This window comes from Myotis nattereri (assembly GCF_964212035.1).
Source record: "Myotis nattereri genome assembly, chromosome: 7".
Lineage (NCBI taxonomy): Eukaryota > Metazoa > Chordata > Mammalia > Chiroptera > Vespertilionidae > Myotis > Myotis nattereri.
In genome coordinates this window covers 31,635,811-31,663,491 of record NC_138082.1, presented here as the reverse complement: position 1 = coordinate 31,663,491, position 27,681 = coordinate 31,635,811, and the positions used below count along the sequence as shown (strand labels likewise).

General features: G+C 41.8%; 1 protein-coding gene across 2 annotated transcripts in view; it reads right to left on the bottom strand.

Annotated features, from left to right (window-relative positions):
- The window catches only part of DIS3L2 (DIS3 like 3'-5' exoribonuclease 2), a 325,776-nt gene that overhangs the window by 107,354 nt on the left and 190,741 nt on the right, over positions 1-27,681 (bottom strand). For both annotated transcript variants that reach the window (XM_081096258.1, XM_081096259.1), the window contains exon 11: positions 20,866-20,945. In XM_081096258.1, the coding sequence (XP_080952384.1) occupies positions 20,866-20,945 (80 nt within the window). The remainder of the gene's footprint in view (positions 1-20,865; positions 20,946-27,681) is intronic.

Below are 27,681 nucleotides of genomic sequence, written 5' to 3'. Positions count from 1 at the left end.
GATCCTGGCTGCTATGGGATAACAGACCAATTTCCCACAGAGGAGAAAGGGCTGTCTGGAAAGCTTAGAGAAACCAGTGTGGCTCAAAGTTCAGCTGCCTCATTCTGAGAGCCATGCAGCTGTGTTGTTGGGTCATGGGGAACAGCGAAACCTGCCCTGCGATGATCGAGGAACTCAACCCCAAGAGAATGTGGCCAAGAGTCTCAGACAGCTCAACTTCCAATTTTGATATTACAAGTATCTAAAACCAACACTTGAAGAAGGTAAAACAAAGTGTCTTCTTTTGAAGTGAGAATTATAATATATTGGCCTAACAGGTAAATATTGACTAAAGGAAAACAGAGAGGATTATTACACCATGATATAAACCATAATCTTCAATTCAGTCTGTGTGTTGTTACTACACATGAACTTTCTGTCCTTAGTCAAAATTGACAAACTGACAAAGAGTTCATTACAGGAGATAAAATATGAAGGAGGCCAATCAAAACATATTTGAGAGGCTTAAATTTCACTCAGCATTCCCAGCAGAGCCTCTAAAACCAGTAAAGAGAAGCTCTTGTATTCTCTCCTTTGGACATTTTTAATGGAAACCCTAAGTAAATATTTTATTACATATATTTACATAATGTGAACTTGCAGAACTCTTGAGGTAGTTGTACTGTAGTTTTTATTCTATGAAAGAGAAAATATAAATGCAAAAGATTATATAATATATGCTGCCAAAACATTTAGGACAAATTTGATGTTTTAAAAAATACCGTCTTCTATATAAAAGTATTCTTTAAATTTTTTTTTTTACATTAAAACATTTTCATCTCCTGGGGCTAAGATGAGTACTGTGAATTCTGAAGAGCTGTGGAAGGAGAGGGAGGAAGAGTCCCCAGGGCAGCCATGCCTGGCAAACTCTGCACAGGGCCCATAGACTTAAGTGAATACAAATGCTCCTCTGAGTGAACCTGAGAAGATATCATAACTGCTTCATCTAATTAAAACACTAATAAAACCTAAAGCAGGGGCTTAAGAACCATCTTCTACACCAGTCTTTCAGCCATTCAGCTATTCCCCCCGTGTGCCTGCCAGGTGGCCCCTGACACAGTCTCAAGCGGGTGGAACTCACATTTTGAAGCCACTGCTCCATTTCTGAAGAGCTTTGGTCATGAGAAACCACTTCCTTACACAGATGCATGACACTCAGAAATAGAGCCCTAGTTTATTTCAGCACTGGACCTCTGTAAGAGGTAATCCCTCCATTAGAGGAGCTCACAACCTAAGGTGGTTGGCAGATATGCCAATGTGGTGACAATATAATGTTACTAATGCTATGAAAGAGGACAGTTACAAAACCTTACTGCATGGGAGCAAGTTGAGCTGAAATCTGTTTTTACTTCAATGAGAACATGTCTAGTGTTTTATAATTTATAACAACATAAATGAAATGCTGACATTGATGATCACAAAAATGATAACAAGGACAGCAGCAGTGACCATTTGTTTAATGCCTCCTTTGTGCCAGGGTCTCCACACACATTAATGTAGCTTTGGCAATAGCCATGTAAACCATATTTCACAGATGGATCATCTGAGGCTCAGAGAGGTTCCAAGTCACTTGTCCAGGTTTACCTGGCTGGTAAGTAATAAAGCTGAATTCAAATTTAGAGCCTTTCCTCCTTTTATTACCACCCCTCAACCCCGCCAATGTCACCATAACTTTAGGACATGATTCAACCCAATTTTTCGTCTCAGTGGACCACAGCTAGAAATGCCTCTCTACGTCTTCTGATTCCATAGAAGCCACATTCTTGCTATGGATTCATAAGTTCTGTCAGGAATTTTCTCAGCCTTGTACACAGTCACATCTCTGACCCTGCAGATGCTTTTTTGGTTCCCACTGCCAATCTCCTTGGCCACTTGTAGCAGGGCCTGATTCTAGAGTAACCACTAAGCTGTCAACTCTAGTTCTACTTAACTTAAGCCCTTGAGATCCAACAATCCCTTTCTAAACTTCTAGCTTACAGTCATCTTTAGCTGGTGGCAGGGTGACTGTCTTATTACAGTGGGAATATCATGCTTCTCCTGCCTTGCCAAGGGTGAGACCAGGGTCTTTCAGACCTGGGCCACTTGATCTCACCTTTACCCACTGCTAAGATTGGACTGTGGTGACAGAGGCTCTTCTTGACCCAGTAGGACACTCCTTTTAATCCAGAGTGTAGGGGAACAATGCTGTTAAGTGTATTTCACTAGCAAAAATAATTGCATTTGTCCAGGTCACTAATGGCCTTTGTGTCACTAAATTCAAACCTTTTTAGGCCTGACTTGGCCCGATCTTCTAGGGCATCTGAGGCTGTGGTGATTTCTCCCTTGCTGAGACCCCCTTCCTTTGGCTATGGGCCCCACTCTGGATGTCCAACACTGTGGCTGCTCCTTCTCAGGTTCCTCTTCCTCTCCTATCCCTTCCATGTACATATGCCTCTAAGCTCTGCCTGGGCCACCTTCTTTTCCCATTCTGCTCTCTCTTCCTGGACTGTCTCATCCACTCCCATGAGTTCAAGAATCATCTCTGTGCTTTCGTCTCCTCATTCTGTGCCACCAGTTCCAGAATGGCATGTACAAGGGTCTACTAGGAACTGCCACTTAGCTGTTTTACAGGTACCTCACACTTACACCCCCAGCACAACCTTTTCTTTTCCTCCACTAAAGCAGCACCGCCCAAACCTAGAGGAAACCCGGGCCTGCCTCCACCTGCATCCACCAAGTACTCTGAAATCTACCTCCGAATGCCTCTCCAGACTGCCCATCTCTCCTCTGCCCACCATCCCCATCTTGGCCAGGGCCACCATCATTTCTCTGAAGGAAAATCTAACAACCTCCTTGTGGATCTCCCTGCCATTTCTCAAACCCATTCTCCACACTGTACTCTTTCCAAAACACAAATCTCCACCACCTATGGTATAAGCCTGCAGTCCCCACACCTGGTCCTCCCACAGGGTGTCCAACCTATTCTTGCATGCCTCAGGCAACTTAGAAATCACTACTTCCCAGCACAGTCTACTTCTTCCTCAGATAGCAACAAGAAAAAAGCTCCTCCTTTGGAAAAAAGGGGACATATATTATACTTTCAACAATAAAGAATTATTTTTTAAAAATTCCCCCTTTTGAAGACAAAATACATCTCCCTAAATTTCCACTTGTTGGTGCAGTTCTACCTCATTGGGCTCCCCAGAACAAGGCCATCTCCTCAGAGGACAGCAACCTGGCTAAGAGAAACAGTGGCAGGGCAGACCTCTTCCAGTAGGGCTGAGCTCTGCTTTTGGGATAGCACCAGCTTTGAATATTTAGATAGCACATGGCTCCCTAGATCTTCTCTCCCTCAGGCTAAATACCCACATGGCTAGCTCTGAGTCACCACAAAATCCTCACCATCTACTTCAAACGTGTTTCTAATGACCATCTTCATTCATTCAATTAGCCACCAACAAATACTTAGTAAGCTCCTACTATGTGGCAGGTACTTTTCTAGGCTCTGGGTACATACAAGTCAACAAGACTGACAAGATCCCTTCCCTTGTGGAGTTCACATTATAGTGGGGGAGAGAGGACAGTAAGCAAATAAGTGATAGATTACTTAACATAGTAAAAAGGACTTTAAAGTAAATAAAATTAGGGTGAGGTGATAAAAATGTCTAGGTCCACCTCAGATTTAGTTAGGGAGGTTTCTTTAAGTAAATAAATTGAGACATATGTCTAAAAAGGACCAGACCATGTCACATAATGGCATGAGGGAGAGCATTGCAGGCAGGAGAATAACCAGAGCAAAGGGTAAAAGATGGTAGCAAGCATGGTATATATAAGAAATAGAAGACTGGAAATGAGGGAGAATTGGAAGCCAGGAGGCTACTGAGGTAGATGGGGCCACAATGGGAGATGTCCTGTGGGGCAGGAAGAAGCATGTAGATTTTATTTCAAGTACAATGGGAAACCACTGGTGAGTTTTAAGCAGCAAAGCAACATTAATTGAATATGCCATATTCACTTCTCATGCTGTCACCTCCTTCACTCTGCACACCATGATTCTACTAATGTACTTCCCACCTGTAATAAGAAAGTCACCCTGCCACCACGGTTCTAAGGCCATATTGAACTGAAAACAATGAGCCTGAAGAAGACCACAATCTCTTGGGAATGGTGCTAACAGGCAAAAAAATTAAATCGATCCTTCAGTGACTTAATACATTTGGTGAACAAAGGTAGATGATGAAAAGAAGCAAAACCTAAAAGACACACTAAAAGATACGATGAAAGTGGGATTTCCCATCCCTCAGACAGGTTTCCATCCAGCCAACACGACGGGAACATGATGATCTTGCTTGGATCACCCTCTTGACCATGTGGCCAGTCTTCAGTACTCTGGGAGCTCAGAAAGGGTAATCCAATGTAGAGACCTGAGAGAATGGGAGTTTCTGCTGTCCAGATGTCCCCAGCTGTGATGGGCCTCATTTTTGGCAGCACAGCCAGCCAGGATGCGGGCCCTAGCCTTAGTTTGGTCCCACTGAATTTTAGAGACAGACTCCATAGCTGAGAAATAACTTGGCTTAGATCAACTTGTGGCCACACAACAAACTCCATCTTTTAGTTGGGGTAAGCAAATTCCCTGACTTTGGTGAAAACACTGATTGAGTTGCTAGGTAAGAGGGACAACTCAAACTCTGACGTCTTCTAATTGTGTGGTATTTGGTTATGCAATCAAACACAAAAGTTGACCACTGATACAGCAAGCCATGGCAGTACTCCCTAGCCATGACGTGGTGATGGTTTGAGGATATTTCATAAACTTAAAAGAAGTCAAAAGAGAAAAATTTCTGGGACAAATAAATCTAAATGCAATCCAAGGTATCCATGTATGAGAAGGGGGCTATACAAGATGACTTCTCAGGTTCTTCTGAAAGCCAGGATGTGAAGAGTCTGCAGATTGCCTTTCAAAATTTTTCTATGCCATCCACGAAGGATTGATGAGGACCTTTAGTTGCAAACTCCATAACTGGTAAGCTCACCTTCTGGAACTAAACAGCTTAGAGAACCTTTCCCTTCATTATTATAAAGGGCTCTATCAATCTGCAAGTACTCAAACTATCCACACATAAATTTTTGTCATGTTCAATCTAATTCTCAGGAATCTAAGTTTAAATTTATATGAACAGCATGAAGAGGAACACCCAGGTAGTAAGTTCCACATTTCCCTTTCCAAGTGATTTGAGCAATGGCCTCCTTCATTAACAGGAAAAAGGATGAGGAGCTGCACATGTGCAGCTGGCACACCTTGTGTCTGGGAGTTTCCAGGCATTTCACAGTGAGCAGGGAAAGCCCCGGTCACCCTGTCAGGCCTGGAACAGAGCTGAGTATGGCTCATGAGGAGGAAGGCGGGCATTTGATCCTTTCTCATTTCTAAAAGAGAGTGAAGTCAGAGAGGCCAAGAAGGATCCTTAAAGGTAGTTACAAAGTTAGCAAATCCAAATAATAAGTGCTGGGAGAGGGGGTAGGTGTGAATGGGGTAGATTGGCCATGGTTTCAGGGTTCCTGAGGCTGGATGATGGGAATAAGAGTTTTCATTATACCATTCTGTCTACTTTTGTGTTCAAAATTCTCTATCCAAAAATTGAAAATAAGAATGTTTGCAGAGGTGGAAGCCAACGAAAGGGAAAAAAGTTTAAAAAGGAAAAATCCAGTTAAGTAAAACTAGTTACAAGTATTAAAAGAAAGACAAGCCAATAGAGGCAGGGGAGGGTTACTGCTTAAGAAGAGCAGAATTAAAATGTCCCCAGTGATGATCTCTGGAAGTTGAAGTTATGGGGACCATTCCTTTCTGCATTATATACATTTGTAACGTTGCCAGCTTTCAAAGACTGGAAAAGCAATAATGATAAAAAGTATAAAATAAAAAATGCAAACCTGGCTTGAAAATGTCTGAGTGCTATTTTTATGAATTTTTTTTCCTGCTTATATGTAAACTAGAGGCCTGGTGCATGAAATTCGTGCACAGGTAGGGTCCCTAGGCCTGCCAGGCAATCAGGGCCCATTGGGGCCTTCCTTCTCCCGGCTGCCAGCTGCCAGCCAGGGCCTTCCTTCATTCCGTGCCACCCCCTGGTTGTCAGCGCACGTCATAGCGAGCATTCGAACTCCCAAGGGGACAATTTGCATATTAGCCTTTTATTACATAGGATTCTCAATTTTCTATCATAAATAGGTTTTTTGTTTTACATTTTTGTTTTAATAAAAACACAACAACAAAAGGCTGTTTGCTCCCCTCCCCCACTCCTGCTTCCTGGTGATTCCCCACCGCATAGGAGAAAGCCCCACTGGCCAGCCTGGGCAGAAGGCAGTGAAAGGGTGGCAGCTCATTGACAACTTTCCTGGTGGATAACAGCAGCTAAGCTCTTTGTGACTAAGTTCTGTTAGAGCCAACTCAGTAAATGAAGTAACAGGAACTGGACATACCCCTTCTATTTTCATGCCAGAAATGTGACTCCAGTTTGTGGCAGCCTGTTTTTTGTCGTCATTGCATAGGTTCAGTGTTTGTGGCTAGCATGAGGACCTGTTCTTTCTCGTGTCTGTGGGGTGCAAGGAATGCTTGTATAATCCCAGTAGACTGGTTTCCCGTTTGGGCTTGAAAACTGAATTTCAGCATATTTCACTCACTTGTAGGTTTTTCTACTTTTAAAAAGCCCCCTTCTACTAACAAAACATAATTACGAGTCTCTAATAGCCAAATTGAAAAGAGAAAAATTTCAACAAGTTTTACAGAAATATAAACGTGTGTATTTAGATGCTGATTCACTAAATGTTAACTATTATCAACAACTGCTTAGTCCAGCCGTGGGCAAACTACGGCCCGCGGGCCGGATCCGGCCCGTTTGAAATGAATAAAACTATTGGAAAAAAAAGACCGTATCCTTTTATGTAATGATGTTTATTTTGAACTTATATTAGTTCACACAAACACTCCATCCATGCTTTTGTTCCGGTCCTCCAGTCCAGTTTAAGAACCCATTGTGGCCCAGAAGTCAAAAAGTTTGCCCACCCCTGGCTTAGTCCAATCCCAGCCTTCGTTTCAGCTGAAATTAAACCGACTTTCATACTCACCTTGAATTCTGAGAGGCAAAAGCTTTTAAAAGGTTTATATCCTGGTGATAAAACCTCTTAGTAGCTTTTATCTCATTCTGGGGAAGCCTTTGTGGGTTCCTATTACTTTTTCACCATACCCAATTAGTTCTTTTTAGATCTAGGTTCTCAGTTTCATTAATCTTCTTGTATGAAGAATAAACTCTTTTCTGATTCCCCAAGGCTTTCCAAAAGTTAACCAAAAAATGATATCCACAATTTATGCATGCTTGCAATATGAATCCACTATATTGGCTATCCCATAACAATAGCATACTGGCTGTTTGATTTTTAGAGCACTTTGTATTAATTCATTTAATCCTTCCAATGCTATGAGATCTCTTTCCACAGATGAGAAAAGGAAGCCCAGGGAGATCAGATACCTTGCCTCAAAGTCTGGCTCCTGAGACTAATCTCTTAACTATTACTCTATGGGATTTGCCCCTTAGTTCAGGAACTTGACTAACTTATAATTGCTTTTTTCTCAACTCCTGAAGGCTACAAGCACTGTCAATGTAACATTTAAAAGGGTTATACATTTACATTGCAGAATATCCATTTTAAGATAATTAAGTAGACCACAGTATGATTTTGAACATAACCAGAAGGAACTCCATTATGAGGACAATATACACTGACTGAAATAAAAGCCTGTAATCAAAAGTTACTTTCTATTTTTGAACTATCCATATATCAATTACAGTTATAACACAGTTTTCCAATTTTTTTCATAAACCCAGTTTTCATATAATGTATAATGAATTGCCAAATTTTCTAGATAACTGAATGCCAATACTTTAATCATCAACATTTATGGTTTTAATGCTTCCAGATGAAAATCCTTTATAAATGTACTAGAGGCCCGATGCACAAAATTCGTGCAAGAGTAGGCCTTCGCAGTCACAGCTGCCTGGATCCCTCCCTCGCAGCCACAGGCGGCTGCCTGGATCCCTTCGTCCCGGAAGGATGTCCAGAAGGACATCCAGTCTAATTAGCATATTTATTTATTTATTATAATTTATTATTATAGATTATGTACTTCCTTTTCTTAATAGCAGAATATAATTCAATACTAATAACTCAGAGTCACTAATATAAACATTTCTTTTGTATTTTGCAATAGATGTTGATGTGGTATAGCAGGGCAAGGTTGTCTTATCTTCAGGACATACTCTCAAATTTACTTATCACTGTCACTAAAGTAGAGTAAAGACTTCAGATGCAAACCCCCCTGGCTATATATAACAACAGTTATCACTGACTCAACCTGGCACATAAAAGATACCCAAATATTTCTTAATTAAATGAATCATCTTCACAAAAGTTTTATGGGATAGGTACTTTTTTTTTTATATTTCAGAGAGGCAGGGAGAGGGAGAGAGAGATAGAAACATCAGTGATGAGAGAGAATAATTGATTGGTTGCCTTCTACATGGCCCCCGACTGGGGATTGAGTCTGCAACCTGGGCATGTGCCCTGACCGGGAATCAAACCTTGACCCCCTAGTTCAGCAGTTGCCAACCAGTGGTCTGTGGGGTCCGAAGGGTTGGCGGCGACCACTGCCCTAGTTCATAGGTCGATGCTCAACCACTGAGCCATGCTGGCTGGGCAGGGTAGATACTAATAATATTAATATTTTACAGATGAAGACATTTGGCTCAGAGAGCTTAGATGTTTTACTCGATGTCACACGTAGTAAACAGTAGAGCCAGGATTAGAATACTGTTGGACTCCAGTATCAGCATTCTTTTTTTTAAAAAAAATATTTTTTATTGATTTTTTACGGAGAGGAAGAGAGAGGGATAGAGAGTTAGAAACACCGATGAGAGAGAAACATTGATCAGCTGCCTCCTGCACACCTCCTACTGGGGATGTGCCTGCAACCAAGGTACATGTCCTTGACCGGAATCGAACCTGGGACCTTTCAGTCTGCAGGCCCACGCTCTATCCACTGAGCCAAACCGGTTAGGGCAGTATCAGCATTCTTAACTATCATGCCACAGGGCCACATGGGACAGCCTTTTCCTAAGGGGCTTTAATCATTCCACAGTTAGCAACTTTACTGAGATTTCATTCACTCATTTAAAGGGTACAATTCAATGGTTTTTAGTATACATAGATTTGTGTAAACATCACCACAATCAATTTTAGAACATTTCAACATCCCTAAAAGAAACCCATATCTGTTTTCAGGCACTATTTCTTATTTCTCCCAACCTTCCCAGGCCTAGGCAACCATTAATCTACCATCTGTTACTATAGATGTGCCTATTCTGGACATCTCATAGAAACTGAATCATTCACTATGTGCCTTCTCTCACTCTTCTCTCATTCTTGTACATTTTCCAGGGCCATCCATGTTGTAGCATGTATCAGTACTTCACTTCTTTAATGGTTGAATACTATTCTACTGTGAAGCTATACCACATTTAACTATTATTCATCAGCTGATAGACATTTGGGTTGATTCCACTTTTTCTATGCTCCTTCACTTTCTAAAATAAACTTTTTATTGAGACAGAAAATTAAAAAAGTATACAAACCTTAAGCATACAGCTCAGTGAATTTTTACAACATGAATACACTTAAGTAAACACACCCCAGTTCAAGAAACAGACCATAACCAGAATTCCAGAAGTTTCTCTTGTCTTCCTTTAAGTTGTTATACCTACCAAAGATAACCACTTTTCTAACCTCTGCCACCTATAATCATAGATCAGTGTTGCCTATCTTTGCACTGTACATAAATGGATTCACACACACTGTGTGTGTGTGTGTGTGTGTGTGTGTATGTGTGTGTGGCTTCTTTTATTCAAAATATTTTTGCTACTCATCTATGTTGTGTTTTGAATTTGCTCTGTACATTACTATATAGTACTCCATTGTAAAACTATCTGACAATGTAACATTTTATTGATGATACTTGGTTTGTGTTAAGTTTTTTGCTATTGTGAATAATGTTGCTATGAGCATTCTTGTACCTATGTACTCATTTCTGTTGGGTATATATCTAAAAATACAACCACTGGGTTATGGAATAGGAACCTTTTCAGCTCCATTATGTATCATACAACAATTTTCCAAAATGACTGTACCAACTTATACTCCTACTTAGGGTATGAGAGTTCTAATTGCTCCACATCTCCACTAATATTTGGTATTGTCAGCTTTCAAAAAAAAAATTGCTATTTTGGTAGATTCTAAATGCCAAGGATACTACATAGTAGTATCTCATTGTGGTTTTAATTTCCATTTTGCCATGGACTAATAATATTAAGCACTTTAGTGCGAAATAGGAGTCAAAGTTCATTTCTTTCCACATGGATAGCCAGTACCATTTACTGATAAAAACATCTTTCCCTCACTACACTGCAGTGACATCTCTACTGAAAATCAGGTGATCATATATGTGCAGGTCTGTTTCTGGATTCTCTATTCTGTACCTACCATTAGTAACCTTTCAGCATAACCTTACTAAAATTCCATGTCAGTTTAATCTTTCACATTTATATTAATAATAATTTCCATTGAGCACTTACTTTTTGTCTGGCACAGTTCTAAATGCCAAGGGTTATCTCACTTAGTCTTCTCCACAATTTTAAATTAGGTGTTATTATCTCCATTTTATAGATTGGAAAATGTGAGGTATGGGGAGGTTAATTTTTTCTTCTGAAATATAGACTGTGCCTCTTCTTATTTTGTTGTCATCCTATCTACTTTTATGGAAAAGCATCAGTAGCATATGCAACTTTTGGCAGTCACTGCTAATATCTTTAAAGCTAGATTGTGTTTTTGCAAAAACAGGCATAAATGGAGCTTTGTTCCTTTAGCTTTTCATATACTCAGTATTTTGGAACTGGAAGACATTTGAGAAACTGTCTAGTCCAAACACCCATATAGCCGAGGAAAGACAATTTCAGAGAAACCACAGACATGTCCAAACTTACATGATGCAGTAGAGGCAAAGATGAGACAAGAACCCAGCTCTCCTGCTCCTACCCCAGTGCTCTTTCTGGTATACCACAACTGCCTCTCCTCATGCAATGAGCATGTTGGATCACTGAGACTTCTTAACTGGCTTCCAAGATTACCTTGGTGCCAGATACATGAGGATGCCTGACTGGTGGGTGCCAGATTATCTTGGCTATAATGAGGAAGGAAACTGGAACCAATCAGCAGAGCTGGAAGGAGATGAACAGGCCATAGTCCAAATTTGGTTTAACAAGGTGCACTGAGACATCCATGAAAAAAGAGAATTTCCGAAGTCCAGACCCCACAGAAATTAGGCTAGAAGATTCAAATGGAACATAGGAATAAGACTTAGAGGGGTGGAGCTGTCTCTCCACTTAATCTTTCCACTTAGATTCTGTGTCCTTAAAACAGGAACTCATTGGCAAGCATCCCAGAAGCCCACTTCCATGCCAAAGGACTCGCATGACTATTCAGTTACTTGGATTTTTCGAGTCAAGGTACGATTCAGTAAAAAAATTATCATACTACAAGGACAGTTAAAATTGTTCCCTTACCAATGCCCCAGATGAATGAAGAAGACATGCACTTCCTTATGAGCTGACGGCTCTACAGAATTTTCCATTTCTCTTCCCAGGTTCATTATCAAGGGCCATACTACAAAAATAAGGTTTGTCTCAGATGAAGTACTTGGGTTGCCTTGCATTTGCCTGAGGTCAGAATGCCCTCTGACATAGAGACTGCAAGAGAAAAAAATCAGCGCTTCAAAACCTGGATTAGAAATGACTTCACAAAGTAGAGGAGAGTAGGAGGACTAGCATTTGAAGCACTGGGCATCAAGAAGGTGTCAGAGACAAAACCCAGAAATGGATCCAGGTATAAAATTGACCTGACATGGAAGTTTTTTTTTCCAAAAATCTATGGAAGATTTATCAAGGATTCTCTTCTAGAACACAAGGAACAGATTTTAAACATAGTTTCTTTTAGTTAAATTAAATGTTGCACATAGACCTTATTTTTAAGTTACATATTGCATGTTTCCAACATCTAATAGATTAAACTTTCCAAATGAAGTTTAAGTTGCCTCTTGCAGTGTCAATATTCAGAAAGGGCATCCCTTGGAACATGGCATATCAGGGTCCAGCTTGCTCAAGTGGATGAACCAAGGAGAAGTCACTCCCCAGTGCCTGAAGGCTCTGATTGTGGAGCCTATTTCCTACCCAATGACCTAATTGACAAGAGCATAGGGTTATGATTCTGTCTTTCTATTCCTTATCAACAGGGTTATGTGAGGTCCTGGGGTGTAAGGCAGGGTTCAGCTAGAGCTAAGGACGTGGCAAAATACACTGTGCAAGGTTAGGAGTGATGCAGAGTACAATGTAATGCAATGTTGTCTTTAAGTCATCTCACTGCAGATGCAACAGGAGAAGTAGCAGACCATGTCTCCCATTAGATGTAGAACCAATGACCTTCAGCTTCTGTTAATGTGCAGCAATCCCACTGCCACTGCAGTACACTGACAGCAGACACAAGGCATGGGCACATCCTTCCCTAGAGGGAATGAACCTCCCCAACCTCCTGGAAGGGGCAAGTCCTCAGATGGGAAATGCAGGAAGTAGGCCCAAGGCCTCTCTCTAGCACCTCTTAGGTCTAGATGTTTGAAGGGCAGGTGTTGAGGTGTGGTACCTGGGTGATGCCTTGGCAGCGTGGGGACAGGTCTAAACCTAGGTGGGCCTGGTTTACATTTAATCTTTGTGTCTTCACATTTTTATATTTCATCTTAATGCCATGTTCCAAGGGATGCCCTTCATGTCTTCATGTTTTAAGTGTGTCTGATAAAAGAAAAAAAAAAGCATATAGCTAGATTTATCTGGTTTAACAGTCTTTGGTTTTTTTACTGCAGAGTTAAATTTAATGTGCTTATATTTTTTGGCACCTTAATATGTGCTTTTTATTTGTCCTGCTTCTTTCTATACATTTTTTTCCTCCTGTTACTCTTTCTTTTACACTGAGGTGTTTTTATGTGTTTTCCGCATTCCTTTTGCCTCTCTTTCCAAGTTTGGAAGTTATTTACTGTATTTCTATTATTATTCAAAAGACATTTGAAATGTTCATGGAACATGAACACTATACATATATATGTATAATATGAAATCTAAAAATAATGCAGAAACTGAATATTAAAAAAGCATATGTACATGTTCACATGTTTCAAATTCTGTTCCAAAATTAAATCTTAACATGCCAAATTTTTTTCAAACATTAATGGTTTTTGGCAAAATACCCTTAGCTTGACAATTAAATAGCACTCCAATACTAGAAAAACAAAAATGAGACCTAATAGCTATGTTTGACATATTGTATCTACTTTTTAAGATTTCCCTTTTGGCAGGGCCAAAATGCAAGCAGAATTTTTGTCATTCTTGTAAATAAATTGTTTTTTCCTATGACATGCATGAAAAGTACAACAGAGTTTGGTTATTTGTCTTATGTATTTTGGGGGAAGTAGAGGGAGCTTCTAGTGGTTCAGTTATAATAGATAAAGGGGAAGGAGTTAGGCTCAAATATGCCAATCACAAAGCTGGAGGAACAGATGTCAGGAACATAAGTTATAACTCAGTGATCTCATAGTATTGCAGAGGCATGATGAAATGGACTAAAAGATTTGATTGTGATGACAGAAAGGAATACCAAATTCCAAAAAAGCAGACTTTTTTAGGAGAGCATGTAGAGTAGGCTTATATATCAGCATATAAGCACATTCACACTTATAGATTTAAGGGTCGAAATAAAAAGGGCAAGGTAAGAAACAAAAAGGAGTGAACTCTGAAGGTATACACCAGTTTGCTTGGTTAGATTGACTAGACCAACGCTTTTTAAACACAGGTTTTGATACTCAGGATATAGAGATATCCAAGGCACTCCCTCCCCATAGGAAACAAGCAAAAAGGGGAATTAAATCCAGAAGCAATGGTGTTTACTAGTACTGCTGCATTAGTGACATGAAGAAAGTGTGCTGATAGGAACAATCTTGGTTATCAATGGGAGGTCAGCCAACACAGAAGTAGGAAGGCCAGGCATTCTAAGCAGAGGGCAAAGGGCAAGCAGAGGCCCAGAGGCAGGATAGTGTACAGTGGAAAATGCAGAGCCCGGAGTGGCCAGACATCATTAGGGGTGTGTGTGTGTGTATGCTGGGGGAAGTGGCATTGGGAGGTGGGGAGGTGGGAGAGAAGGCTAATCTTAAAGGACTTTTATAATGAAGTCTGCTAAAATATGTGGACTACACTCAGGTACAACAGATTTTCAAGCAGAAAAGCAACATGATCTGGTTCTTGTGCATATATAATAGGAGACAACCAGGTAGCAAGGTGAAGGGTAGACAGGAAGAATGAGGGAAACTACTGAAATGGCTGTCACAGTGCTTAGGACGAGCAATCAAATGTGATTCCAGGATTCCTTTTCTAAAAAAACCTTTGGCTGACTAGGTGGCAGGTGACGCCGTTATAAAAGTAGGGAATAGAGAAGAAACAGGGGGGAAGCAAGGTCCCAGCACCCTTGTCTTAGTGCTGGCCATGCCTTCCCTCCCAGCAAACCCCCAAATTTGGATCATTGCAACTTCTGCTTCCAAACTCAGGAGGCTGAGGGGTTTTGAAGAAAATCCCCCAAACTTGCTAGTAATTCCACCTCAGCACAGCTGGACAGTGTAGCTACTAATGTGTGTTTGGTGGGTTTCTGGTCAGCTTCTTTCCCTGCCCCTTTGGATAGTGCCCCGCCCCCTCCACTTCTTCCCTCAGCAGGTGTGAAGACTCAGCAGCAGCAGCAGCCGCCATTCCCTAAGACCTCTCATCTCAAAGGAAGAGGTATTCATCCTCCAAGTCTTGGGCTCATTTTCTATTTACATTCTGAATTCACTCCCAGCTTCTTCTTCAAGACCTTACAAAAATAATCAACTCCTTTCATTCCTATTATTTCAATGTCTCCTTCTCCAATGTCTCCAATCTCTTAATATAGAAACAGGTCAAAATCACTTCCATCTTAAAAACAAAGGAAAAGCCTCTCCAGCTTCAACTTCCCCTCTGCCTCCAAAGGGGATCAGTCATGACAAGAAACTCTCATCAGGTGACAAATATAAACATGTCGAGAAGTGACAGAGTTTAGGAATTCTTACAGGCTTTGCTTCTAATCTCTCATTCATGTTCCCTTACCAAAGGGCCCCCTGAGACAGAGTTCCCTAGTCCATGATCCTCAGGGAAGGGAAAGCTAGAGAGGCAACAGAAAAAAACAAAAACAAAAAACAAACAAAAAAAACAGACTGACGCCCCTAGAGAACAGTAGGTATGTTGCATTTCTGAGGTCCCTTGGGCTAGATAATGTCCTTTTACCTGGACAGTAGGACAGATCCTTCTTTCTTCTGAGTAGGATGGCCGCACTCTGAAGGTAAGCGAAATATGAGCAGGTGGCTGAACAGAGGGGTGTGCTCATTGATTCAGAGATTAAAGCAGCAAGGAGGAGAGACAGAGAAGAGGGATGTGACTACAGGTATCTAGCCCAGGCATTCCACCAAGACTTCTGCTAAACTGTGGCTAAGGTGTAAATGCCAATTTCCAGAAAGCCTCAAGGATGAGTGGATTTGTTTTTTTATTCTTATTCATTCATCCATACATTCCTTTCTCCCCCTCTCCAGTGGTTTTCAGTATATTCACAAAGTTATGCAAACATCAACACCCTACTTCCAGAACATTTCATCACCTCCAAAAGAAACCCTAAACCCATTAGCAGTCATTCCTCATTTCCCCCTCTCCTTAGCTCCAATCCTTCATATTGAAGGCCTGGCTAGGATAATCCTGACATGCTTAGTGGCAGAGCATTAGAGAAGAAAGCATTAGAGAAACAAGATGATAGAGAAATGGTGAACATCAATTTTTTGTGGGGTCTACTGGAAGCCTGAACAGCTAAAAGCTGAATAAAGGTCCTTGCCTGTCTGGCTAACAACTTCCTCGCTCAGAGATTAGAACACAGCAATAATGCTTATTTAATTGAACAGAATGGGCGGCTATTACACCAGACTCAGATCTCATCCAGTAACAAGAGAGTCACCATGCCCTGGCCACCAGGGAGGAGAAGTCTGGATATAGACAGCTATGTACCTCAGGCCCCATACAGGCAGAAGAAACTATGACACAGAAAATGAGCTCAAACTGCAAAAGCTACAGGACATGGAAGAATATGTAGGTTACCTAGTATCTGAAGGGTTGTCACATGACAGACAAAACTTGTGTAGGCTGCAAGGGGCATAAATGAGACTAGTGGGTGGAAAGTTACAGGGAGATAGCATTATTTCAGGTCATTACGGGGAAGGAGTTCCTAATAGTCATGTAATCTTCAGGCCAAAGGGCTGCCTATAACGTAGAGCGTTAAAGGCAATCTGTAATTCAGAAGTGATGCTGTAGAGGGCTGAAAACCAGAAGATGGTGTGACAACTGGTGAGGTCAGCTGTGAGGTGTGTTGCAAGTGATCTGTTACAGCAATAAAACTGAAGTGTGTGATTTACTGTCTTTAGATTCGGAGTTCTCAATATAACACCACTCTTATTCACTTGCATTATTAAGTATTTTCTTGAGCAAAAGTGAAAGACTCTGTGTTCAAGGTAGCAGCCTGGGTACTGTCATGGGAATGTCCCACTCTGCCGGGAGCCGGTCCATGCTTGCTGTTTCAAGGGACCTGGCATATATGGCATACTGTTCTTAATATGTTTGCTCACCTTCTTGGCACTATGTGTTTTAACCAAGGTCTCTGAGAAAGGTTGTTTCCCCAGGTAGGGATTTCCCCCTGAAGTTAGGGAGGGAATAAAACCTCTTAACTAAGTGCCAGGCGGGTAATTAATCACTTTAACTATGAACAATCATGCTTAAGCTACATAATCTTTACTCCCTGGAATGGAGATAAGAAACATCCTAACCTTCGTAATAGAGATTGATAGGATTGAATCAACTGGTATAAATACAGATGTAACAAGACAGCAAGAGACAGAGAGAGACAGAAATTGGCACAGAACCTACACAGAACGTTCTCTAGAGACAGAAGAACTTCGCTGGAGAGAACATGGCAAAAGATCCTGGACAGAAACTGGCCTCAGAACCTAGAGACAGAACCTAGCGAGAGAACATGGCAAAAGATCCTGGACTGAACCTGACTACAGAAATTGGCAAGAGAACCTGACTAGAACCTGGTGACTGAACCTGGCTGGAGAACCTGGACAGAACCTGGCTGGAGAACCTAGCAAGGGAACATGGCTACAGAACCTAGCTGGAGAACCTGGAGAACCTGGCTGGAGAACCTAGCAAGAGACCATGGACACAGAACCTGGCTGGAGATCCGAACCAGAACTTCGCTGGAGATCCAGACCAGAACTTGGCTGGAGATCCTGGCTAGAGATCCTGGCTAGGCTGCTGATCAACTGAACTCCGTCTCCATGTCATTCCTTCTTCGCCGACTCCATCCACACCTTTGGGGACCCCTGGACCTGCTGGGGTTGGACCCCGGCACCACTCGTGTGCTTATAGGCTGCACGGGGTGGAGCATTATCAGCTAGATGTAGGATCCCTTCCAAAGCTGAGATTCAGCCTTCCAACCTAATCAGGACCTACTAGAGAACAGGTGTCACTGTGTTTCTGCAGAACTTTTCTTCAGACTGGATAGTCTCAGTCTCCTACCTATAGGAGATACTGGGAACAAGTCCTGGGGTTATATCTGAATTCTGTAGAAAGGGAGAATAAGAACTAAATAAGCTACATCTGTCTGCATGTTTTATTTTCACAGAACAGTCATTCAGATGATTTCAATGGGAACAAAGAAAAGTTTGACCTTTCTATTTTCTTTAAATAAAATGGTTATATATAGAATTATATCCCAATATATATGAAGCCTGTATATTTTTATTAACCAATGTCACCCCAATAAATTCAATAAAAAATGAATTAAAATGGTTATAGATTATGTAAATATGGCCAGAAAACATTATTTGCTCTTTGAAACATTAAACATTTTTTCCTCTAAGCAAGAATTGACTGAATTGTTAACTAACGGAACCTGAACCTAGCCAAACTCACCCCCATCCAAACTGGAACTTTTACTTTTCAGTTCCCTGGATAAATGGCTTTGGCAGAAACTGCTGTCACAAAGGCCAACTGTAGAAGTGCCACCATAAAAACACTTGACTGACCAACTGAGGCCTTTTCAGATTCTTCCCTGACTCCTTTTCCATGTCCTTTTTCTGCTGCTCTGCCAAATGACCAGATGTTAATTACCCCTCTGGAATGCAAGAATAACTAAGCAGATGGAAGGTATCTAGTCACCTGGTGCAGTGCGCTACTCGGCAGCCCTGTGATTTCTGGCACCTCATAATATTTTTTTATTACAAAATTTTTTTCATTATAAAACTATTATTACCACATTATAAAAATTTGGAAACTAGAGAAAAGAGAAAAATCACTTATGATCCCATCATCCCAATAAAATCACTGTTTGCATTTGGTGCACTGTCTACTTTTCTTCAGGGCTCTCCGGATGTAGTTAATGGACCACATGTATGTAGCTTATTTGCACCCCACCTCCTTTGAAAAGGATTTGCAGCAGCTTATATAAATGCATATCATCAGACAGACAACTCCATGTGGACATACTCTCTCCAAAACCAGCCTGACCTCCTGTCTTCCCAGTTTCTAACTTATGGATTTCATCCCCCCATCATCCATGTTGAAATTTTTGCCCCCTCTGGAACTACTCTCCCTGAATTCTAACATCCATTTCCATTGATTCTTCTGCTGTTGCCCCTTTCTCACATCTGTCCTCCCCACCCCCATAAATATTGTCACCATCTCTAATCCAGTTCCTTATTACCTACTTATATTCCTAAATTACAATGTTTTTCCAACTCATTTCTCTGCCTCTACTTCCTCTCCTCTCCTTTATCTTGTGCTGCTAAATTGTTTCCCTCACTTTCACTGCTCTCCCTGACCCACAGATTGAAAACAATTTTTTTGACTGTCTGACAAAACATATTCTCTAGTTGAAAATTTTAAAAAATGTACAATCTGTCCCCAATCTACCTTTCTTGCCTATCTGTTACCATCACCCTACGTGAAACCTCTGCAGTGACCCTGTACACACAAAACTAGGGTGGAGTGAGTGGGGCAGGACACATGCCAGCTCCCTGGTGTCTGTCCCTGCAAGGCAAATTCATTGGGGCCAGCTGAGATGGAGTAACAGATATCAGACCTATCCTCCTGCCATTAACACTATAAAAGTGGACAAAATAAATGAAGCAGCTGTTTTCAAGCATTTGATTACAAACAGAGCAGGGCTGTGAACCTGGGGAGAAGGGCAATACAGGAAGTGTGGTCCACTGTCACCTGGCTTTCTGCCCAGGGGCACTTTTCACAGTGGGGTTCAGGGGAGGGGGAGTAGAGCTCATGCTGAGGGTGATCTATGCCCAAGCTTTTATATGCACAGATGGCTCAGGATATAAGAAACCAACCCAGTATTTGCTTTTTTAAGTAGGCTGTTCAAATTTTGGATTTTAAAAATACATAATTCCTCAAAAATTTCCATGGGGACTTCCCTCTCTTTATGCTTTATCTTCCTTTCAAATTTCTCTAGTTGAAAATATTGAGCTATTTTGCCACAGTTTCAAGGAGGACGCCCATTAAAAGAAGATAAAAGCACTTTTAGGCAATGATGCTTTCTGTCTCTCTGGGTTCTCTCTACTATGCTTCACTGCCTAGTATAGTAGAGATTAGACGTTGAACCTATGCAGTTTTGCCCCAGTGGAATATGTGAATACCTTTGCAATGTTTTATAGGACTAAGCCACTGGGCCATCAACACTTTGCTGCAGATTGAAACCCAGGGTGGACATCCATCATATGCAAGCCGTCCCAGGCGATGTTACTACCAATACCATATCCAAGAACAACTGAAGTCAAAGCAGTCACCCAGACACTATCCTAGAGAGGGGCAAGAAGTAGCTAAGACTTAAGCAGTACATCCTGGGGAGACATTAAAATGGGGATTGGTAGAGTTTGCTCTTCTCACCACCACCCCCACTTTCCCTTTCCCCCTATTGTAGTTTTCAAAGGCTGCTGCCTCAAATCCCACCTTTTCCTGCTTAGCTCCATCCCAAAAGATTGTTGAAAGAGTCCCTAGCAGCTGCCTTTTGCAATTTTCTGAACAGATGAAGACCTACTGGGAACAGTGCAGGCTCCTCCAGTTCACTTGAGGGCCATTCCTCAGGGCAGATGTTCCTAACAACCATTGCTGAGCATGCCTTTGGAGAGCACCCCTTGACTCACCCCATCTGTTGTTCAATTCAAGAAAAGAGGCCTATGCTTCTCCCAAGCAGAGCCTTCAGGGATTTCTTTTTTTAACACATCCCACCCAAACTGGAACTTCCTGAAGGCCAAGGCCTGGAATTAGCTATTCTGCCCTCTCTGCTGCCTCTTCTGAGGCCCAAGAAGGATCCCGTAGAGAGGACATTTCTTATTCTCACCCTCACCAAAGTCACCACAGGAACACAATCCTTAAGTCACATATTTGTGTAGCCTCAGAAGCCTATGGCAAGTTCAGGAACAAGACAAATGTCAGCCTGAACATTGCACTGCCTGGTGAATACACAGCAGCCAGGCTGACCACAAAGGTATGCACCCTGTCTGCTACCAGAATGGTAGAGACATTTCTATCCTACCGTCAGCAAGTAGCTTGCAGGAGAGGGCATCATCAAGGTCTCGGGCAGTTGATGGGTCAATGGTGAAGATACAGTCTTTTCTAGGAAAGATGGAAGATATAATTAGTGATGCCGCAAATAACAGAAACTTTACCCCACTGTAGTATAGCTTTAAAGAAGAGTTATTTTGAAAATGTATAAATGGTAGGCATAGTGAAGAGTAACTCCTATAATGTCTCTTTGAGGAGGAGTCTTCAGTAAAATGTGAGGCTGGGGAGAGACAATGCGGGGAGACAGCAAGGCTCCATATGGTCTCTGTGTCGTTTTCTTCCTCTCTATAAACTGGATTTCATCCCCTCATCATCCATGTTGAAACTTTTTCCCCCTCTGGAACTACTCTCCCTGAATTCTAACATCCATTTCCATTGATTCTTCTGCTGTTACCCCTTTCTCACATCTGTCCTCCCCACCCCCAAAAATCCTCTCTACTTCTTCTTGACCCTGAACAGGAATAGGTGTGAGAAGGTGGAAGTGAGGCAGCATCCATGAATGAGGCTGCCCAAGAAGAGCTGTCTGACAACAGGGACAAGTCTCTGGTAAACAACTCTCCAATCATCAGTTCTTACTTTTGCTACCCTCTTCCTCAGTGGTTCATGGGAACCTATCCTTCAAGGATCTATGTGAGGAAAATTTAGTGCTTCTATCTTCCAAAAAAAGGGGTGTGTTAAAAAATAAGTCACCTAACTTGTTATGATATGGGGCAGGGGACCCAAGAATAAGTTTTGTAAAAAAAACTTTAGGCCATACAGTTAGCTGTAATACAATTCTACTTGAAAATGTCCCTAATCACAGTTTGTTTCCATGAACAATTGTATACCTCACCCAAGCTCATATCATCAAGTATACCCTCTGTCCATTTATCTTCACAAACTATCCCTATGCAATCCCACTCTTACTCTGTGAAGCCCGCAGCCACTCTCTTTTTGCTTTAGAGTTTCTCAAATAACATGCCTCACCCAACCCAGCCATTCCTACCAAACGGCTAAAGATCTGGGCAGAGTCTGGCCTCAATTTCCCATAACTTCTGCCCTTTCCTCCCCAGGCACTGGGCTGGAGATTGGGTGTTTAGCAGGTCACTAAAGGCTGTGTTTCAGTACTATGAACATAGGCTGCAACTCACAAGTGTGTGATGAATGAATGAATGAATGAATGAATGCTGACAGGAAGGTGAAATTAATCCCAACACAACAGTAATGGGCTCTAAATTGGTTAGAATCTTGAACTTGATTCACAAGGCAAAGGAGGAAATGTCTGCTTCTTGGTTCTTTTTGTATGTCCCATAAAAATAAGCAATATGCTTTATATGTACTGAGTATCAATAAATAGTTGTTGAACTAAAATTGAAATGTCAGACTTGGTGGTGAGAATATTTTAGTCCTTTCATTATAAGAAGCTGGAAGAACATCCCTCTAGTCGAAATAAAAAAGAATACTCTTAGCTTGGTAGGGGACACAGTTCATTGGTTTACTTGGAGCGTTGACTAGGAAGCTATGTTTTCTTAAAATTAAATGTCTCTGGGTGACTTGAGACTTTTATTTCTATGAATGAATGATAATTCCCACTAAAACATTTCCAGCCTCAAACTGACCCAGCCATATGTAACAGAGCAAAACTATAAGTCTTCAATTTTTAGTCTGTCAATGTCTTCTTTGAGAGGATCCACAAATTGTTTCTGAGAAAAATCTTAGACTAACCTGCAAGCTCTCAAGCCAATTCTTTTCTACTTTTAAAAAAAATCTGCTCTTAAACCAGAAACATAAAAGTCTAAATTAAGACAACTCTGAGGAATAGTGTCCTCAGGAAAGTTTGCTGGAAAAGCATACCATCCAATTCTTGATCAAGGGTCGGCAAACTACAGTTCACAAGCCAAATGGGGCCTCACCTGTTTTGAATGGCCTGAAAGCTAAGAATGGTTTTTTTGCATTTTTAAGTAGTTGAAAAAATCAAATAGCAGAATATTATTGCATGACATGTGAAAATTACATAAAATTCAAATTTCCGTATTCATAAATGAAGCTCTATTGAAACAGAGCCACTGTTTTTTCAGTACAATGGCAGAGTTGAGTAGTTATGACACGACTATATGCTTAAACTATATCTATCTGGCTCTCAGCAGAAAGTTTGCTGCCCCTGTGTGTGTGTGTGCATGTGTGTGTGTTTTATATCAAAAGTTTATTAAGGGAACTTCCAGATGAGATGCATCTTGGGCAGCGGCAAGATGAGGTAGATATCCTGTGTCTGCTGGCCCATTTTAGATCAATGTTTCCCAATGTGTCAAGTCAGTTTTCTAATTTTTAAAAAATGCCCTGTGATTAAATCTGTTTGGTAAATGCTGGGCCAGTTTCTTAATTTTAGGACTTTTTTGTTGAATTTATTGGGGTGAGATTGGTTAAAAAAATTACACAGGTTTCAGGGGTACAATTCTACAATACATCATTTGTATATTGTATAGTGTGTTCACCAACCCAAGTCAAGTATCCTTCCATCACCATTTTGTAGGACTTTGCAGAGCCTTCAATATGCTGGGATTGTACAGTTCTTGCCTCTTTTGATCTTGGCACTTTTTATGGCAGAGCATCACCCAGAGGCAAGGTCCTCAGGACAGCACTCTTTGAGCAATGATGGACTGCACAGGCCTCCAGTGGAGGCCTTGTCCCACAAGTCTACCCTAAGAGACACCGCAAGAAGTCAACCAAATGGCTTCACTGTGGGGAAGCTGATGAGAGCCCTGTCCTTTTCATCACTCAGTGTCTCTTATATGAGGGAAGTCCATACAGTGCAAGGACTCACTCTTCTCCTGAGTTGATGGTTGGTTTGTACCTTACAGACATGTGAGTTTCATCCTTTTAGATTTCCCTCTCTGCTTTGGCTGTCAGGAAGCTCAGAAAAACATTTGTGACTTGCCTCTAGAGCAGTGGTTCTCAACCTTGGCTGCACATTAAAATCACCTGGGAATCTTCTTAAAACCCTGATTTCTGGGCCTCATCCTCCGAAAATTCTGTTTCTTTGTTACTAATGTTGTGGCCCCACCCCATAACAAAGAAACAGAATTTCTGGAGGATGAAGCCCAGAAATCAGGATTTTAAAAGATTCCCAGGTGAGGAGAGAAACTAAGATGGCAGCATAGGTAAACACCGGGAAATTGCTGCCTCCCACAACAACTTCAAAAATACAACAAAAAGACAAAAAGGACATCATCCAGAACTACAGGAAGGCTGGCTGAGTGTAAATTCTACAACTAGAAGAAAAGAGAAAAGCACACTGAGACTCAGAGGAGCTGCAGAAGTAAAGTGCAAAGGTATGGAGGCTCGAGCATGCGCATGCGTGCTCGCGGAAAGGGCATGATACCTGAGGACGCGGCTGTCTTTTTGAATCAGGAGGGAGTCACAAGCTCCCAACTGCTCTGAACTCCAGTTCCGGGAAGTCTCTGGGGACCCAGGACTCATACGGGGAGAAACTGGACTGTTTGGAAGCAGGCAGAACTCTGAACTTGAGGGCGGCTTTCCCTCAGAGGTGCTTGCAGCAATTATTGGGACACTGAGATGCGCGGCCCCTTAGGGCACGGCTGAGGACCAGCCATAGCTGCTTGCTCCGCCCTTTGATTCCCTGAGACCCCACTCCACCCAGGCTGCGGCAGAGGCTTTTGCATATGAATACCCTGGCCCTTTGCAACCTGAAAATTACCTAACAAATTGCAGCTGGGCCAGAGAGACCCAGAACTTCCAAGGGAAGGCCCAAGGCCCCACAGCAGCTTGCATTGCTTCACAGCTGGGCCTCATCAGGGCACCTCCAAACTCCAAAAAAGGAAGGGGAATCTGCAGTTCTCTTCGTAGCTCCTGCTGGGTAACCTCAGGCAGAGGCTAAATTAGCACCTCCTTAGATCCAAGAGCCAGGGTACCCAGTGGTCAGAGGGGAACCATCCAGACTACAACTCCTCAGATCCATAAGGGACACACTCAGGGCACAGACTCAGTGAGCACCAAAGCCCCACTGAAGCAAGTCTTGCCCCAGAAGGGTGTCTTCAGCACAGAAGTTCTCCCACTGCAGACACAGCTGATTCTCACTGCCAATGGCCTGGAGGTCAATTCCTCCCAGTGATCCTACAACAATCAAGGCATAACTACAACAAGACTGTGCACAAAGCCCCCAAGGGGGTGCACCAAGAGTGTCCACCTCAGGTAACTGGGGAGGTTGAGCCACTGGGCCCTACAGGACACCTAGCACACAAAACCACTCTACCAACACAGGGAAGCATAAAAAATGAGGAGACAAAGAAACAGGTCACAAATGACAGAAGTGGAGGAAAGCAAACGACTGGATATAGAGTTCAAAACCACGTTTACAAAGTTTTTCAAGAATTTTATGGAAACTGCCGATAAATTTAGTGAGACCCTGGAGGATGTGAAAAAAGACCAACTAGAAATTAAGCATACACTGACTGAAATAAAGAATAATATACAGAGATCCAACAGCAGACAAGAGGATCCTAAGAATCAAGTCAAAGATTTGAAATACAAAGAAACAAAAAATACCCAACCGAAAAAGAAAAAAGAAAAAAGATTCCAAAAATATGAAGATAGTGTAAGGAGCCTCTGGGACAACTTCAAGCATACCAACATCAGAATTATAGGGGTACCAGAAGAAGAGAGAGGGCAAGATATTGAAAACCCATTTGAAGAAATAATGACAGAAAACTTTCCCTACCTGGTCAAAGAAATAGACTTACAAGTCCAGGAAGCGCAGAGAACCCCAAACAAAAGGAACCCAAAGAGGACCACACCAAGACACATCATAATTAAAATGCCAAGAGCAAAAGACAAAGAGAGAATCTTAAAAGCAGCAAGAGAAAGACAGTCAGTTACCTACAAGGGCATACCCATATGACTGTCAGCTGATTTCTCAACAGAAACCATGCAGGCCAGAAGAGAGTGGCAAGAAATATTCAAAGTGATGAATAGCAAGAACCTACAACCAAGATTACTTTATCCAGCAAAGCTATCATTCAGAATAGAAGGTCAGATAAAGAGCTTCACAGATAAGAAAAAGCTAAAGGAGTTCATCACCACCAAACCAGCATTATATGAAATGCTGAAAGGTATTCTTTAAGAAGAGGAAGAAGAAAAAGGAACTCTTACCATTTGCCACAGCATGGATGGAACTGGAGAGCAGATAAATACCACATGATCTCACTCATTTGTGGAATATAATGAACAACATAAACTGATGAACAAGGACTGATCCAGAGACGGAGAGGCATTGATTGGACTGTCGGGCCTTGGAGGGAAGGTAGGGGAGGGTGGGGGTAAGGGGGAAAGATCAACCAAAGGACTTATATGCAAGCATATAGGCCTAACCAATGGACACGGACAACGGGGAGATGAGGGCATGAGCGGGGGGTGGGGGGGTGGGGGGGGGGAGGTAGGGGTCAACGTGGGGATAAGGACACATATGTAATATCTTAATCAATAAAAAATATATTTTAAAAAAAAGAATTGAATACAAAATGGATTTTTAAATGTGCCAAAGTCATATTCGGCACATATTAAGAAAAGAGAATGATGCTTGCTATTTTGTTTTTCTACGAATACAGCCAATTATATTAAGGCTTTAAAAAAAAAAAAGATTCCCAGGTGATTCTAACATGCAGCCAAGGTTGAGAACCACTGCTCTAGAGGATCTTGTTTGTAATTTAATCTTTGTGAACTAATCTTTATTCTAGCTGTGCCTAATTTTTCTATGCATATATTCCTTTTGCTCCATGTCTTAATTTTTAAGTATATCGGCAAGTTGCCTTAAATCATTTTTTAAAACCACAGGGTATAAATAAATAAATACATACATACATACTGAGAGGATGCGAGAAGAAAAAGAGACATTCAGTATGGGCTATTAAGAAAACCAACTTCTAGCCCTGGCTGGTTTGGCTCAGTGGATAGAGCATCAGCCTGTAGAATGCGGGGTCCCGGGTTCGATTCTGGTCAAGGGCACATGCCCAGGTTGCAGGCTCAATCCCCAGTAGGGGGCGTGCAGGAGGCAGCCAATCAATGATTCTCATCCTTGATGTTTCTATCTCTCTCTCCCTCTCCCTTCCTCTCTGAAATCAATAAAAATATATTTTTTAAAGAAAACCAACTTCTAGACAAAGCTCACAGAGCTCCCGACAAGTATTTGTGCTGTATCAGTGGACTCCAATTTGTTCTCTCACTATGGAAAATTGAGAGAAGCAAGGGAACAGTGAGTGACCCTGACAAACCCCAGGCCTCAGTGCTGAGAGCCAGTGATTTAATCTGTTGTCATCGCCACAATTACGAATTAGCCATGATGTGGTGCATGAGGGCTCCTTCTGGTTGTGGGCCACAGTAGCTGGGAGCTGCTGGCCTCAGCATTTGGGAGCCCAGCACCATGGGGCATTGTACTGTGCAGCTGCTACACTCTGTTAACATGCTTCGGATTTTACTGGCTACTTTTCTGGAAGGCTTTGGTCTCACAACCTGCAGGGAGCGGCCTGGCCTGCCAGCTTCTAGAACCTGCGAGACCAAATATTTAAGGAGTTCCGCAACAATGGTTAGAAAGAAGCTAACTCTGACCCACAGAAAATAAAGTGCCAGGTGGGGGAGGGAAAGAATGAGACTCCAGTTCATGAGGCTGCAGAATTCCAATTCAGAGCAATGTTATGTAACCAAACTTCTGAAGGCACATGACTGAAGGGCTCCGTATAACTTTTTAAAGTGACAGAAAACTTCTAATATTATTTTATATGAAGCCATTGACCCGGGA